We start from the raw sequence: 18,211 nt of genomic DNA, 5'->3' as shown, positions 1-18,211 counted from the left end.
GCCAAATGCTCCAGATGATGGCACATCTAAAATTCCAGGCCATTTTGAGACTTGGGTGGGGCCCAAAACAAATCAATGGCGAGCGTCCCCCTCCCAACTGTTCCTACTTGTGTGGCCCAGCTAAGACATGGATTGGCCTGATTTTGAGCCCATGGACAAACAAGGGATTGCGTGAATGATGGCAAGAATGGATGTCATGAATACATCACGATGAAAGCCCGCACAATTCATTTCCACTTTAATTATAGTGAAAGGAAATGGATCAAGGAAAAGGGTCTCAACTTACAACAATTAGGGAAGATGATGAAAATTTGCAGGAGGAAGATAACAGGGAAAAGTGGGAAACAGCTTCTCGGAAAGGGAAAGAAAAAATATGAACCAAGAAAAAGGCTCTTGCGGCATATCCGACATTGTTTGTCGAAGGGTGTGAAAGAACGATAACAAAATGGCAGTCAAGGTGCTTATCTATGGGTGGGATGATGGTAATGGTTAAATCATCTATGTCAGATCTTCCGGTATATTTTGTCTCCTTTCAAGTGCCCAAAATCCATTTTGAAGGCTTTGGAGAGACGAAGAAGGGATTTCTTATGGGAAGGGTCAGGGGAGAAGCACAAGTTCCATTTAATGAAATAGGATGAAGTATGTAAACCAATGGTTCAAGGAGGAGTGGGGATTTTAAAGTTGGAAGTGATGAATCTAGCTCTATTGGGGAAATGGGTTTGGAGGCTTAGGTCAGAGGGAGGGGCTAGGTGGAGGGAGGTAATGGCGAAAAAATGTGGGGCAGAGGAAGGGGGTGGTGGACGAAGGCTTCATCTTTGTATCGATGCTCTTATTTGTGGAAATCAATGGCGTCCTTGAAAGAGATAGTGTGGGCGGAAATAAGCTTTCATTTGGGGGATGGTAAGAGAATTAGCTTTTGGAATATCAGGTGGACGAGATAGCTATGAAGGAGGGGGAGTTGCTGAGTAATTGTTTTTCAATAAGAGGGGAGGAAGTCACATGGATGCTTATTTTTAGAAGAAGTCTTTCGGATGGGGAATTTGAAGAGTTGATGCTTTTGCTTGAGTGGCTATCAAAGATTTCTCCTATTTCATCATAAGTGAATTCCTTGAAATGGATCAAGTTCAAGACAAGTTCTTTCTCAGTTAGATCTTTGTATAGACTCCTGAGTGCGTTGGTCGAAAATTCTAAGGTGGCGGCAATGGCTTTCCTATGATACTACGGTGCTCCATTAAAGGTGGTGGCTTTTGGTTGGCTAGTAGGAAGGAACAAAGTGCTAACAATAGACAATCTTTGTATGCGGAACATGTGTCTCCCAAATGTTTGTGTAATGTGCTTCAAATATGCGAAATCGGTGGATCATTTATTCATTCACTATATATTTGCTAGGGAGGTGTGGGGTCTTCTTCTTAAATTCTTCAGGATTCTATAGGTGTTCCCGAAGACAATGGAGGAATTTCTCATTGCGTGGTATGGTGAAGGGGATAGGGAAAGAAAGGAAAAGTGTGTGTCGATTAAGTTTTCAGCGCTGCTTCAAGAACAAAATGAGTGGGCCGGTGCAAGTTTTCAATAGGGCAATTCTTAATTTGAAGGATTTGGTGGAAGCTTAGGGCATGTTTGGTCCATGGGATTAAATGGTATGGAATTGTATTAGATGGGATTAACACCATTATTGCACAATGATTGCATGTCTAGAAATACCATGGTATTTTTGCCATCCAATCCCCATGTTTGGGATGAAATTCTTGTTGTGGGAAAAATACTGGATTAGGCAAAACCCCATTTGATGGACCATGGAATTGTAATCAACAAACCAAATTCACAATGGATGTTGGTCACTTGTACACATATAACTAGAATGTCACATGTAAGGGCGGATGGACGGCATGGATAAAACACATGCGTCAATGTGGGGCACACGTGTCATGGACTGGAAATCCCGCATGGGACCAAATGCAATTCCATCCGACCTAATCCCAACCCTTCCCGTCCTCCCCAAACACCGGATGGAATTTGCACGAGACCAAATGCAATTCCATCCCACCTAATCCCATCTAAGTCCACATACCAAACAAGCCCTTAGATTTTTCAATCTTCTCTTCTTGCGTTTGAGGGGCTTCTACTGGGGGGTGTTGTTCTTTTGTATATTTGTATATCTGTATGCTTTGGCTTCGGCCTTTTTATAATATATCATCATTGTTCAAAAAAAAAAAAAAAAACATTTGCACTGGATCATGAGACAAACCACTACCCACCCATACACAGGATTTAATGGGTTGGCCCAAGTTTGTGTACTCAACATTTTCTTTCTTTTAGCAAGGGTCTTTGCTTGGCGATTGGAAGAAAGAACCATTGTTCATTGCATTTAATGGGTTAGTTCTAAAAGTAGAAATCATCAAATATCTATGGGCATCCACAAAGGTTGTTATTGAAGCTTCATAATGATGGATATACAAATTGTGTACACCAGCATATAAATTGAGTGGCTTCAACAAAAAATGTGATGAAGAAGACAGGGCATACCATTGATCTATCCAAGAGAGAGAGAGAGAGAGAGGGAGGGGGACATTTTGGATACCTAATCTTCTAAAAAATGGATTTCTCAATAAATGCGATAAATTCAGGTCCATCGAAGACACAGAAAGCTATTCAAATGCTTTTTTGAAGTTATAGGTCATTTTTTGCAAGAGAGGCTATTTAAATGGTACAATTGAAGATTCCATTTTTTCAATGAAAATTTCCATTTTGATTGGAAACCCAACCTGTCATCAATCTTTCACCATTTCCATATCTTTTAGTTTTGTGTCATGGTTAACGAAGCTTATGGTTCAGCTTCACTTGCCTGAAACAGCTAGCTCATCTGAAACATAGTTGTCAAAATGTGCTTACCTCGTTATCAAGGGAACAGTTTTCAGACAGAAACAATGGTGTTATCCGATACTCAACATTGTATACAGGTCAAACATTGTTCTTTTGTTATTTCAATCTTGCACCATACCAGCTAGTGGAAGTACTCAAACAATGCTCAACCCAGATTAACAACACTTCATTTGGGTCAGCAGCATCCTCTAGGATGGAACCCCACCTTGGATGGGGCAAAGGATTAACATATTCCATTGAACAATCCCAGCCATCTGACAATTGGATTTATTCACACTGAATATGGGCCATTGGTTTTATTCTTTTTCTAATCATAAATATACAGATTGACATGCCGATGCTATACTAGCCCAGTTGGGGTGTGCTATGCAGTGATGCATCCACTGTAGAGTCTGATCACGGAAAGGTGGGCCCCACCAGTAAGAGATGCTGGCTGAAACAAAATGGCTTCTAGTTCAGGCATGACCCTTGAACAGCCAAAGAGATATATGGGCTCTGCATTTTAACTTGGTAAACTTCAGAAGGAATAGAATTGGAGGAAATGAAGATTGTCCTCATATTGAAAACAAGGACGACCGAAAAAAGAAAGTATAAAAATCCAAATTAAGAGAAATGGTGGGGGAAAGAAAGACTACGAAAATGTGTTGAATATATCGAGGAATAGGAATAGAACTAACTACAGAGTAACCAATATCAGAAAATCAAAAGCACCAAGGAAAAAAGGAATAAAAAATAAAAAATAAAAAAAGCAGAATGGTTACTTGGGGAAAAAAAAATACCTTGTAGAGGGCATCCCAAGGAAAGCACCCAATCAAGTCCAGTATGAACCACGATTTCAAGTAGCTGTCGAAAATAAATAACAATATTAGTAAAGGTGTATCATCAGATGCTTGATCCAAAAAATGACGTTTTCTCTGTTGGACCCGGCAATTGTACAGCCGCAGGCCAACTCTGGATAATCCAAGTTGTTCACCTGGAGGGACCCACCATGGAATCGGCCATGCCTTGAAATAGCTCATACCGGATGATCCTAATGATCCAATTACATAAAATAGTCCACATTGAATGTGCAAATGGAGTAAATTTGTGAAAGATCTCTCTCATGACTCTCATCTGCAAACTGGCCCACTATATGAACAATCTGGATCACCAAAAGACGCCCCTGCATGTACAATTTTTTGGGCCAAGAATGAAATAAACCACATCAGTCCCGCTAATGTGTGTCAAGGGAGTGTAGAATACAGACCGGAGGGCGATGAGGTTGCGGTTGTAGACCATACGATAGGTCTGGCTGTCCCGGTAGGCGACGAAGAAGGTGAGGACGATATCTACAAAAAAGAAGATTTGCGCAGCAATGTCGAGGAAGAAGAATTTCTTGGGAAGGCCCCGGAAAAAGCCGAACTCCATAGGGGTGAAGAAGGAAGAGTAGATGGCCCACACCAGTATGAAATGAGTCCAGACCTCATACCACCTGAGGTCATGCAGAAGCGTGGGAAGTCAGTAGGAATTTTTAAATTTTGGTTAAACGTTTTTTTTCCCTTAAGCTACGATTGGATGCCGGTGAGTTAAAAAAAGAGCTACAAAAAAAGAGCCACAGGTAATTATGTTTGGATATAACTTAGTTTATATGTTTAAATAACCTGTAAGTTATACACGGATAATAAATTGTATATTCACACCAATTTGAACTTAAATTATAAAATTGTTTAAAAATTAAATTGATAAGTAAAAAAACCGAAACAAAAATATGTCATTTTATTGAGTCCATCTAAATAAATAGTTGAGCTAATTTTTAAGCTAAACTAATCATCAAGTGGACCGTAAAAGTAAGCCTACGTATTTCAAATATTTGTAAAAGCCGAGGGCCACATTGTTTATATGGCTCATTATGTTGTTTACATGCTATATAATTCATTCATCATGCTATCCTCAGTATGATGAAGTAACAAATTCAGGTCATTCCAAAGCTTAGGTCCGTCACACCACGTGATCTTTGAGGTCTTAGGCATGATTTCACTGTGTTCTCTAAGTTTTGGCTCACCTAAACTTCCGATCAACTTGATCCGTCATTCCTACGGTGAGCATGAAGAGGACATGATGAACAGGGTGGATCAGCATTTCCACGTTCAATCAACAGTGTTTCCTCTCAATCAAACCAAGCCCCTAAGTAGGTTATAGTAGATGTAGAGGGAAATGCTAGAAGAAAGTTATCATAATGCATGACTGATTGTTGCAACTACGTTGAAAATATAAAAGGAAATGCTAAGACGGGGCAATAAGGTCCAAATTCCATAATCTAAGGTTCATTAAACCAACATGCACACATAAACCACCATATTTGTTTTGAATCAAATTGATATTTGTTTTTTTGCGCTTCATCTAGATCTTTATAACCTAATCAACAGGTTGGATGTCAAATAAACATTATGTGGTGACGTAGGGATGAACGTGATGAGGTTGATCACCGTTTTCCTCAAGGATAACTACTTCGAATCCATGGAGCTTCTCTGGACTCCTCACAGATACTTTTCGAATCCACGAGGAAAGAAAGCAAGAAAATAAAAATAAATTCTAATAAATTTGAAATTTGATTTATTAATTTCAATAAATGAGTTCACAATCCTTTAAATAGGGATACAAAGCAATGAGAGAAAAATTATAAGCAAAATATAACTAAAACTCTCTAAAATTCGTAACTTACTATAAATAGTAAATTTACTTTTATAGTAAGTGTCCGATATGGCTTAACCACGTTATTCTCCTAATTATTATAAGCATTTCTTATGTTGGACACAACTCCTAAAGCCCAACAAATGAAGAGTTATAATCAAACTAAAACTTACTATTTATAGTAAAAACGGAATTAATCATGGAATTCACTTGTCGATATGATGGAATCTCGCAAATTCGGCATGGGTAACCAAGCATAGCCGGATTGGTTGGCTAAAGTAACTTGTCCTACCCCAAAATCATATATGGTACGTCGAGTAACTCATTTCGATTTGCGAGATATGCTTGTTTTAAGGTTATGACAGTCTTGATGACTTCTACCTTTAATCAGGCCTTCTCTGGTCCATCTTGGATATGAAAGTGTTCGTGACCCGTACTACATCAGTTCCCTCTACTTTAAAAGAACTCATCCTCGAGTTCTCGTGCTGCTTCAGTTTATGATACTCAGTCTAGTACACCGTAACGATACTCAGATCAAAAGTTATGATCAATTTACGGTCCACCTTCTTTTGGTCTAACCATGCTAGGAATGTATCTATGACACGTTCTACATTAGACCCCTCCGCTTGGAAAAAACTCGTCATCGAGTTACTCAAGGGACTTGATTCATGATTATGAGATAACTTTTGATGCCGATGTTTATTAGCCTTTTTCTTGTACTTGGCATTAGGCTCTTGAGTTAACACAATACATGTACTCATGCTCTCCTTGACTTGGTTACTATGGATCAGTTCCTTCACTTGTATCTTCAAGATTTCACATTCCTTCTGATAATATGGGCAATTAGGCAGACTTATCCATGTGACAAGATCAATGTGATTTTGTATATCTCCCATGAAAGACAATTTATTAAGGAGTTCATTGAGCACAATCGCCTTGAACTCCTGCAACACTGGTTTCAAATCACCTAGGATGTTCACAAGTTCCATAAATTCTTTCTTTTTAATTAATGCATATATATCTCTTGTTTTCTCAGATTGTTTAATAAAAACATGTTCAGTTGTGAAAGATTATCCCTCCATTTTAAAAGTCTTTGTTTGGTTCTCCCTTCCCATATGGGTAAGGATAATCTTTTTATCATCTTTTATAAATATAAATAGGTTATCCCGATCCCTATGTGTAGCATCAATATTATTTTGTCAGGTTTGACCAAGTGACATGTGGCAAGCTTTCATGTCGACCACGTCATACATTACTTCATCCTTATAATATTTACCAATGGAAAAGGATATACGACATCGTTCGGTTACCTCTGTTTTGTTGAACTCCTTGATCCATCTAATCGTGTATGGAGATGGGTGCCTTTCTGTTTTTAGTTATAGCTTTTCCACTATTATTTTTGACACAAAATTCTCATCGCTCCTAACATTGATGATCACATTACAGACTTTTTGATATGCAGTGCACCTTATTCGAAAGATATTGTGTCGTTGTAAATTTATCTCTACCTTTGGCATGTACAATGGCTTCCTCACGTTCATGGTAGTGGCCTGCGATTCACCATTATCGATGGGTGCTCTGTAGAAATCGGGGTTGCTTCATACAACGACCACAAGCGGTTGAGGGTTGCTTGTAGCCCTTGCATGGTCAACTGACTCTCTTGGTGGAAAGCTTCCATTCTTTCCGAAAGATAATGAATCCCTGAATCACCGTCCACAGAATTTTGGTTCATACCTTTGTTGTTTGTCATCGGCCCGAGGGGAGTCCTCGCTTTGATACCAATTGATGCAGGGATAAACGTGATGAAGTCGATCATCGTCTTCCTCAAGGATAACTACTCCAAATCCACGGAGTTTCTCTGGACTCCTCACAGAGACTTCTTGAATCCATGAGGAAAGAAAGCAAGAAAATAGAAATAAATTCTAATAAATTCAAAATTTTGGTTGATGAATGAAATAAACGAGTTCACAACCTTTTAAATAGGGATACTAAGCAATGGGAGAGACATCAGAAACAAACTAAAACTTAAAACTCCTAGAAATTTGTAACCTACTATAAATAGTAAATTTACATTTTATAGTAAGTTCCTTATGCGGCTTAACCATGTTATTCTCCTGATTATTCTAAGCACTTTTCATGTTGGACACAATCCTAAAGCCCAACTGATGAAGAGTTATAATCAAACTAAAACTTACTATTTATAGTAAAAACGGAACTAAACATAAAATTTGACCATCAATCTGATGGAATCTCACAAATTCGGTGTGGGGTTGGCAAAAGTAACTCGTCCTACCCCAGAATCATATATGGTAAGTCGAGTAACACATTCCGGATTGCAAGATATGCCTATTTTAAGGTTCTGATGGTCTTGATGACTTCTATCTCTACTCGGGCCTTCTTTGATTCATCTTGGACATGAAAGTGTCCGCGACCTGCTCTACATCACCTTGGGACCTACAAGCACGAGAACATCTACTTTAACATTGTTGCCGGAAACAACCTTGTAACTTGAACATGCCCGGGCCAAGTTAGGTGGATCACGCATGTTCCTTGAATATGTTTGGACCTGCTGGGCCAGGTTAGGGCAGGTGGTGAGCGGCTGTTTAATGAAAATCATTGGACCTGAGACCATGTTTCAATGATCCAACTAATTTATAAAAGTAAGGACTACTTTGCCCATTGAATTTTGCCTTCGGTCCACGCTTTTTTTAACTGTCCATAAGCCTCAAATTCTCCCGTTAGATGGTTAAAGGTATGGATGGACCAATGTATTTTTTGGTGGGACCTTTATGGGGCCACAAATGGATGATCCAAGCCATGCATTTGCTGAGCAATGGACATGAGAGTGATGTGATCCGAAAATCACACAGAATAGATATTTGACTATCCATGTCGAACACTCAAAACATGGAAGTGGATTGCATCGGTCCAGGCAGGGGCTCTGTGGGGCCAACCGTGATGTATGGGTTTTATCCATGCCTTCCATCCATTTTTTTTCCAAATCATTTTAGTTTATGAGCCCAAATTAGGCAGATCCAAGGCTCAAGTGGACCATGCAGTGAGGATTGAAATCCACCATTAAAAACTTCTTGAAAGCCACATAAAAGCAATGTCCATATGACATTATGAACAGGTTGGATGGCAAATAAACATCAGGATGGTCCCTTAAAAGGTTTCAAGGGTGGACGTCATTAGCAATGCCGCTTCTTGTGGCATAGTCCACTTGAGCCTGCTCATCTTTTGGGCTCATGCCCTAAAATAATGATCTAAAATGTATGGACGGCATGGATAAAACACATACACCATGGTGGGTCCCACAGAACCTTGCTTGGATCGAGTCCGTCTAGGCGGACGCAACTTAGCTGCCACCCCTGAACCAGCCATGTAGGTGGTACCCTGACTGTGGGGCCCACCTTGATGTATGAATTGTATTGCTACTCCGTGCCTATGTTTTGCAAGCTTATTTTAAAGCATGGTCCCAAAATTGAAGCCAATACAAATCTCAGGTGGACCACACCACAGGAAACAGAGGTTATTGAACACCCACCGTAAAAGCTTCCAAGGGTCCACCGTAATATTTATTTGCCATCCAACCTGTTGATAAGGTCACACAGACCCCTAGATGAAGGGGAAAACACTTGATCCTAAACTTTTGTGGCCCACAAACCATTTTTAATGGTCAATAATCATTATTTCTTGTAGTGTGGTCTACATGAGATTTGCATATGCTTCACTTTTGGGACCATGCCCAAAAAAATGTATGGACGGGTTGATATAAAATTCATACATGGAGGTGGGCCCACGGTCAGGGTCGCACCGACATCGTTGTTCCAGAGTCGAATATAAGTCGCATCCTGTCCAGAGGCGGGGTGCAGGACGCAAGCCATTTCCCTCAGACATGGTCAAAACAAACAGCAGACCAACCATATTTTAAGAAAATCGATGGCCAACATCATCCATCCTTCATGATTGGTGCGTGACCATCAATTATAGTGGTTAGTAGATGAATGGTTCCCGTCACCCATCCTGGTAACATGTGGGCCCATCCAGCAAGGCGTACTGGATCAACATAAGTGGCCACTTCTAGAGGAACGAAATCCTATATATAAGTGCCTCCTTACCATGCAATATTATGCATGGATAAGAGGCACCAAAGTAGTCAACTTTCCCACCGAATATTTGTTGGATATGGCCTATAGGGTCCACTTACAGGCAATCACTGGTAGATGGGTTGAGCAAGTTCATTCTCAAGACATTTCTGATTAGATATCCCTTTTCCAATCTTTTCTTTTGAAATTCAAATTTAAACAAGAGAAGGGATGTGAATAAGTGGGATCGGATGCGATGGGATGAGCCTCCTATTCTAACTCTTCTTCAATCTACTTGATTCCTCCCATATAAAGGAAGGCATTCACTCAGTAAATGCATCACATCCAATAGATTCTTCAAAAATAAATTTGAAGAATAAATTTTAGAGAAATAACGAGGAAATTCCCAAGGCCCATTAGGTTGTTTCTAGAAGATCCAAACAGCTCATTGCGTCGGGTGGTCATTAGGATCAAAGGGATGATTGGATCATTTCCACTCTAGACATGTGTTGCGCATTTTCAATTTTCTGTGAAAGTCTCTAAAATTGTGTAGAACCTGACGGGGATATTCTCCTCATGGCTCGACCGGTCGAGTGCTTCGCACAACCGGTCGAGGGTGTTGCTCGACCAGTTGAGTGGTGCTCAACTCAAAGTCCAGCGACCAATTGTGTTAATTCTTCCTCGCTGCTCGACCGGTCGAAGGTCCGCTCGACCGGTCGAGGACTCTACTCGACCAGTCGAGGTTACGCAGATTCATTTTCGGATTTTGTGCGGACTGCGTAAATTTGAGGCGGTTTTCATAGAAGTGCGGAAAGGAGTTTCCTAAACTATAAATATGGGTCCCTAGGATTGTTCTAGGATATGTAAGAGAGTTTCCTAAAGCTTTGCAAGGGTTTTCTAAATGGTTTAGGGCTATCAAAGGTGTGTGTGTGTGAGTGAGAGAAAGAGAGAGAGAGAGAGAGAGAGAGAGAGGAAGTTTGTGGAAGGAAGGTTCTGCTCGTAAAAGTGATCTACTTTGCAGTTAACGTCTCAACGCTTCTACGTCCTCATGATCGGTGAGATCTCTCCATTTTTTCTTATTCTCTTATTATTTATCCACTCCTGCGTGAGTGAAGAAGGTTTAATCCAAGCGGTGTGTGCTTATGATCGGTTATAACGTTCTACTTCATAGTGGAATGTTACTCTGGACTAGATCCCATGGTTTTTTTACCTTTTTGAGGGTTTTCCACGTAAAAATCTCGTGTCATGTGCTTTGTGCTTTGATTTATTTTATTGCTTTATTATCTTATAATTCTGGTATTTTTGGGAGGCTAGATCATAAGGTTTTGTGCAACGGCCCCCAATAAAGTGGTATCAAAGCGTTCAGATTGGTTGAACAGGGTGGGATCGGTTCTGAATTATGAAAGGTGGCTCATCAAGGATGATCGGTCTCAATGGTTCTAACTGGACCATATGCAAGGCTAAAATGGAGGACTTGCTTTGTTGCAAGGACTTATATTCTCCAATTCAAGGCATATCAGAAAAGTCAAAGGATATGTCAGATAATGATTGGAAGAAGTTAGACCGGAAGGCGATGAGGTTTATTAAACAATGGCTGGACGATTCCATATTCCACCATGTGTCTACGGAGACTTCAACCGCTAGCCTATGGCTGAAACTGCAAGGGTTGTATGAGAGGAAGACAGCCGGCAATAAAAAATTTTTGATAAGACGACTTGTGAATCTCAAGTTCAAAGATGGTGGTTCTGTAACTGAATACATGAATGAAGTCAGCAATATATTCAACCAACTCTTCGCTATGAAGATGGTTCTGGACGATGAATTACAGGCTTTGCTATTGCTTAGCTCATTGTCTGATAATTGGGATAAATTGGTGGTGTCTCTGAGTCACTTCGCCCCAGATGAAAAGGTGTCCATGGAACAAGTAACTAGTTGTCTCTTCAATGAGGAGACAAGGAGAAAGTGTCAAGTGTGAGACTCGTATCCTAGCACGTACTGTTCCGTAGGCTTCTGCGGTCCTCCCGGTCGAATTTCGACGACCCTCGACCTGTATCCAATGTTTACGCGCGATCCTAAGCCGAGTCTTGCATATTGGAGTCGACTCAACTCGAAACTTGTACCTTAGTGATCGCGCCATCGCCGCGGTTCCAACGCCGTGACTCGCGAATCGATCCGATACCCGGGCCAATAGATGTGGGCCCGTATATTTTTTCGATGAAACGCCGCGTGTTGCGGATTCCAAGAGAATCTCTACGATAGGTCACATCAATCCTTTAATAAATGTCAAGTACACAACCTTACTAAGTCTATCCCTCTCCTATTCCCTAAGTCAACTCTTTCTTACATAACTCATACCCATCTCATTCATTTCTTACCTCAAGTCAACAAACACCATACCATCTCATCCCATCACTCCACCTCACCACTTCTCTCTTTCTCACATTTCCAAGCAAACCTCATGAGACTCCAACGTCCAAGCAAGCTCCATGGATAGAGCTTTTGTAGCCCACCTTCCTATCTCCCATCTTCACCATCCTAAGTCGATCTCAACCATTGAAGTTCATCCATTTGATCTCTAGCATGCATTGATGGAAGAAAAAGTCCAAGAAGATCTAAGGTGGGTGCTTCTTTCCCTCTCTCTCTTTATCCTCCCCCTTGAATGAAGTGGGCCCCACCGAATTGTGTTAAATCTACTCCATCCATCAGACGGTGTGGCCCACCACATTTCAGGGAGATCCGCCATCTACTGTTGGGATAGTGGGAAGTCCCACCCGCTGGACTGAAATATATATGATATATTTATATATATGTGTATATACCTGCATGATGGGCCACATCCATGTGAGACCCACCATGATGCTGTGTTGTTTCCACACCGTCCAGTGTCCAAGGATGCTGGATGTGGCTAGACAATTAAGTGTGCACTGACAGTGGGGTGTACTACAGCAGCACAGGAAAAAAAAAAGAAAAAGAGAAAACAAAAAAATATTTGCTTGTTTCATAGCCTTGAGCTGGGCCGCTCATATAAGCCCACCTTGATGTATAAATCTAATCCACGCCGTCCATTTCATTCTCCATTTCATTTTAGGCGTTGAACCGAAAAATGAGGTTAATCCGATTACATGGCGGTCCATTGCATAGAAAACAATGATTTTCACCGTTAAAATTCACTTCAATATTTTTATACACCGAAACATGCTCAATATTGGGCTTGATGGCTCTGTCCTGAGCCATGGAAACCAATCGCTGGGTTGGATTCCCCTGATGCAGGCTCCACCTATGAAAAACCTCAAGAAAACATTTTTTTCAAAAAAAAAAAACACACATATGCTGCAGGACGCTGCTGTTGCTTGAGGACGCGCAGGTAGCGTCCTGCGATATTGATGGACAGATAGCAGGGACCCACGGTCCCAGCCGTGGGCCCCACCATGATGTGTATCGACCATCAACACCATGCATTTGATGGGTCCCCTCGGACCAGTGGGCCACCCCAAAAATCAGCCGTATGTGAGACTCAGGTGGCCCACACGGCAGGAAACAATGGTGATTGAGCATCTGCCATTGGAACCCTTTTTGGGTGTCCCAGAAGTTTAGATCATCATGAAATTTGTTTTCCTCTTCATCTAGGGTCTGTGTGACCTTATCAACGGTTTGGATGACAGACAAACGTTATGGTGGGCCTCGCATGAGACCCACTAATGTAAGTGTTTTTCCCACAATGTCCACCCATGTGGACCCTACCATGATACATGTGTTCCTTATCCACACCGTCCGTGCATGGACGGTGCTGGTGCTGGTGTTGGACAGGTTGGACGGTCCTATGGGACCATGCCATGATGTATGTATTCTCCACACCATCCATCTATTTTGGCAGTGCAGGAGAATGAGACAGATCTGACATTCAGATGGTCCCACACGTGGTGCACGTGCCTGGAATCCGGGCCGTGCAGATTGTGTGGGCCATACCAAGATGTCTGTGTTAGATCACAACCGTCCAGTTGGACGTGGATCCCACTTGTTGTGTGGGTTGTAACTGCACGGCCACCCATGCGGCCTAGCATGATATGTGTATTTTACCTCCACGCCGTTCATCAGTTTTGCACCCCCACCGTCCATCTGTTTTTACTTGTGGGCCAGCAGCGAGCATCTTGCTACTGCTATATCATGTCAGCAAGTTTCGGGCCCACCATGATATAGTGTTGTATTCATACCATCCAAATATGGACGGGTGCTATGTGGGATGCACCGTGATGCTTGGATCTCATCCACTCCATTCAACTGATGGGCATGGGTCCACTTTAATGTATGTAGTACATCCTCACCATCCATCTTCTAATCATGTAGGGCCGCTTGTTGGGCAGACCCTACGGCTAAGAAGACCACCCGCCGGCAGGCCTGTTTGATAGGGTTCTCAATACCCGCTTGATCTTTTAAGTAGGGTGGCCCATCTACATAGACCCTCCATTCAAAATAGTGGGGACAGTGACATCCACCATTCAAAACTTGTGAGGGCCACGGTACTTCCAATCAAGCTGATACTTTGTTTTCACTTCATCTATCTCTGTGATTAACTGACGAATAGGTTGAATCTCAAAATACAACACGGAGGGTCCTATAAATGCTTTAACGGTGGGTGTGGCTACTCTCACTGTTTTCTGTGGTAGACCCTATAGGATTTTAACGGTGGAAATCATTATCTCCATTGCTAGTTGTAGTATGGTCCAGATGATCTCTCGATATGATTCATTCTGTGGGAATGTGTGCGGCCCATCCATGAGGCCCATCATGTGGCATTTTTGGCCCATGTGCAAGGCCCACCTGCTTTGTATTTGAAACCTATATAATGAGGCCCGACTTACTGTACACGAGGCCCATTGAGACGTGTATTAGGCCCATAACGCGTGACCCATTTGATGTATTCGAGACCCAGATACGTGGCCCCTTTGATGCATATGAGATCCATGTGTAGGGCCCACATGTTATGTACCTGAGACCCATGAGTAGAGCTCACCTGTTATGAATATGAGGTCCCTTGGTGCAGCCCATTGATGCGGCCCACATGTTGTGTATTTGAGGCCCAGGGGTTGTGGCCTAATTGTGAAGTATTGAGGCCCTTGGGTTGTAACCCATCATGGTGTATTTTTGGCCCATATGACATGGCCCAATGTGATGTATTTGCGGCCCATTATATTGTACATCGAGGCCCATTGGTGCGGCCCACCTATTGTGTTGCCCGATGTGATGTGTGATTTTGCCATGATGTGTGTAATGATGTTTATGTGGGCCACTCCTTAGGAGCAATGTTGGTTGAATGTCCACATTAATGGGCAATGATGGTTGAATGTCCATATTGTGACCTTCTATTAGGCCTTGTTAGGCCCATTCTTACCGATTTCGATTATTAAGGCTGATTATCGTGACCGATTGACTGATTAGCGATCGAGGCCGATTATTGTGACCGATTACCAATTCTGATTATCGATCAATTTCGATTGTCGTGGCTGATTGACCGATTATTGATTGAGGCCAAATATCGAGGCTGATTGTATAGGTCTATTCTGATTTGTCGAGGCCGATCGTATAGGCCGATTCTGATTGTCGAGGCCAAGTATCGAGGCCGATTCCTATTGTCAACGCCAAGGGTTGAGGCCAATTCCAATTTCGATTGTCAAGGCCCATTGTGATGGATATGCGACTTGTATTTAAGGCCCATTGTGATGTACATTCGGCCCGTGTTTGAGGCCCAATGTGATGTATATGAGGCCTAGGTAATGAGGCCCATTATGATGCATTCAAGGGTCAGGTGATGGAGTCCATTGTGATGTATGTTAGGTCCACGTGAAAGGCCCATCATGATGTGTATTAAGCTCTTGAGTGAGGCCCATGGTGTTGTATATTTGGCCCTTGTATGAGGTCATGGGTCCACTATATGATAGGATCTATGTGAGCCATTCCTTGGGGGCAATATTGGTTAAATGTCCACATTGTCGAGGTTGATCGTCGATGCCGGTTATTGATACTGATTATGAGTATGTGACAGCATAGCATCATGATACATGCCCATACGCATCATCTGCTTGTTTGTTATGAGATGTGGTTGATCATTACATATATCATTGAGCATGTTGTTATGAGACTCCCTGATAGGTGGAGGTTTTCTCACATGAGCGCACGGTATGCGCAGGATTGATGCATGACTGGATTGTATGACTCATGCATCATGCATTATGATTACTATACACCCTAGCGACATCAGGGCCGTAGCCTCCACAGGCATATCGTGAATGGCCAGACGGGACACTGGAAATTTGTTCTAGCATCAGGCTGCCATAGATGGCTCTGGGTGAAAATCTCTAAATCCTGTTGGTACCAGAGGACGCCCCAACGACGAGACCGAGTGGATACATGAACGCCTGAGTACCGAATACCAGGAGGTCGCGTCTCTCACTGTGTCATGGTCGGTTGGGAGGGGGTGTGGCTTTACCCGCCCGAGCATAGGGGGCATTGCTAGGTTGAGTTTGACCAGCTCGTGAATGGGTTCACTATCGACATGCCGAATAGGTATTGGCAGACTATTGGCTAGGCGGATAATGAGGTTTCTTACGCTCGCTTGGACTGTGCGGATGGGAGAGCAGCAGTGCCATTTGGAGTGTACTAAACTCCGGTGATAATCCCAGAGATAAACAGTACTGATATATGGACTTATTAAGCAGGAGTTGCATATGTATTCATTCATTCATTCATTATCCACACGGGCTCGTGGTGAACAACTATTTGTTACGTGTACCTTTGTAATGGTCAGGATTTCGGTTGGGGTGCGTGACTAACCTGAGATCAGGAGTTTACCACATTGAGTCTGACTATCCAAATTTAGGTATGAGACTGGTTTGGATAGAATTCCCTTGTGATAGACCCCGTAGCCTGCGATACTACATACTATCATCCCGACTTCACACTCCAGCATGGTCATTCCAGTCACATCGCATATTGCATTACGTTCGCGGCATATAGCATTTTGGGTTACTGTGTTTCTGCATTTATATGGTCTAGATACGGCCGACGCTATTCGTGAACTCATCAGGAATTACATATTACATCACATCCTTGGCATCTGATATTTGGCTCTTTATGACTCCTCATTTGCATAGTTGTCCTATATTGCGTATTCTGATATTGATTGACTCATGGACTTGTCTGTATTTCTGCTTACTCTGTTATCGTCTAATTCATGATCTTGTCAGTATTTCTGCTTATTCCGATATTGTACGACTATGGATTACCAGTATTTTCGGTATTGTATGATGATGACATTGTGTTGAATATTTGGCACTTACTTTATGCACACACTTATACCCCCTCTAAGCTTTCTATAAGCTTATGCACGATAGATGCGTGCAGGTGATGTTAGGTTGCAGTAGTGTTGAGCTTGGAGCGTGCAGCGGTCTTCTTGAGCTTGATTTTCGATTAATGTATTTTCCTTTCAGCATTGTACTCAAATGATTATATTAGTAGATATGTGATGATGATGTTGCCTTTGTGAATTGGGTAATCTTTTGGTTATGCTTATTACGAGTTAAATGTACAAAAAAATCCTCTTTATAGGATCCCAGGATCGGAATCTGGCGTATGGACGCTAGGAGCCGAGAATGGGGTACTATGTAGGCTGTCGGCACCGGATTCAGTGATAAGGATTCCTGTGAATCTGATTTCCGGGTTTGGGGCATGACATCAGGGGTCTACTCAGCAAGAGGCCCTTGTGACACAGAACGGGGGAGAGGAAAGAACAAAAAGGGTGGGAAGGCCCGAGATAAATCAAGAGACAAGTCAAGTGTCAGGAAGGACGTTGAATGCTGAAATTGTGGTAAGAAGGGCCACTACAAGCATGAATATCATAAGAAGACGAATGACAAGAAAGGAAAAGGAAAGGAGAAGAAAGATGAATCAGACTCCACCGCAGTCTCTTTAGATGGCGACGTTGTAGTTATTCTTTTAACAGACCATAATGTTTGTCTCACGGCTACGAGTTAGGACACCGACTGGGTGATAGACTCGGAAACCTCGTTTCATGCGACTCCACGCAGAGATTTCTTCACAAGTTACAGGTCAAGTGACTTTGAGACTATGAAGATAGAAAATTCTAACATATCAAAGATTGTAGGGGTCGGTGATATTTGTGTGAAGACTGATGTGGGCTGCGTATTGGTTCTCAGGGATGTGAGACACATTCCAAACCTTCGCCTCAACTTGATGTCAACGAGAAGGTTGGATGATGATGGTTATGAAAGCTGATTTGTTGGTAGGCGCTGAAAGCTCATCAAGGGTTTATTGATCGCGGCCAAAGGAAAGAAGTGTTGCACCCTTTACAAGGCAAATGTCAGTGTGTGCAAAGGTGGGTTGAACGCAGCGGAAGATTCAACTATTAACATGTGGCATAAGCATCTAGGCCACATGAGTGAAAAAAGGTTTCAGCTATTAGCAAAGAAGCGGCTCCTTCCAGACATGACAGGTATATCTCTCAAAACCTGTATTGATTATTTATCAGGGAAACAACATAGAGTTTCATTTGTTAAATC

At 42.1% G+C, this 18,211-nt stretch overlaps 1 protein-coding gene across 12 annotated transcripts in view; it reads right to left on the bottom strand.

Moving 5' to 3' along the window:
• LOC131251591 (potassium channel SKOR-like) overlaps positions 1–18,211 on the bottom strand; it is a 65,265-nt gene that overhangs the window by 29,019 nt on the left and 18,035 nt on the right. For 11 of the 12 annotated variants that reach the window (XR_009173981.1, XR_009173980.1, XR_009173979.1 and 8 more), the window contains exons 3-4: positions 4,127–4,351; positions 3,660–3,723 (exon numbers count right to left, since the gene is read on the bottom strand). Coding sequence is in view for 9 of the 12 variants with exons in the window: in XM_058252376.1 (XP_058108359.1) it covers positions 3,660–3,723; positions 4,127–4,351 (289 nt within the window). In the remaining 3 variants the exon portion in view is untranslated. Of the gene's footprint in view, positions 1–3,659; positions 3,724–3,853; positions 4,009–4,126; positions 4,352–18,211 lie in introns of those variants that run through there. The other variant, XM_058252375.1, reaches the window with a different exon arrangement.

Source organism: Magnolia sinica, chromosome 7 (assembly GCF_029962835.1).
Source record: "Magnolia sinica isolate HGM2019 chromosome 7, MsV1, whole genome shotgun sequence".
Lineage (NCBI taxonomy): Eukaryota > Viridiplantae > Streptophyta > Magnoliopsida > Magnoliales > Magnoliaceae > Magnolia > Magnolia sinica.
The sequence above is the reverse complement of the archived record's forward strand: the minus strand, read 5'-3'. Positions and strand labels throughout refer to the sequence as shown.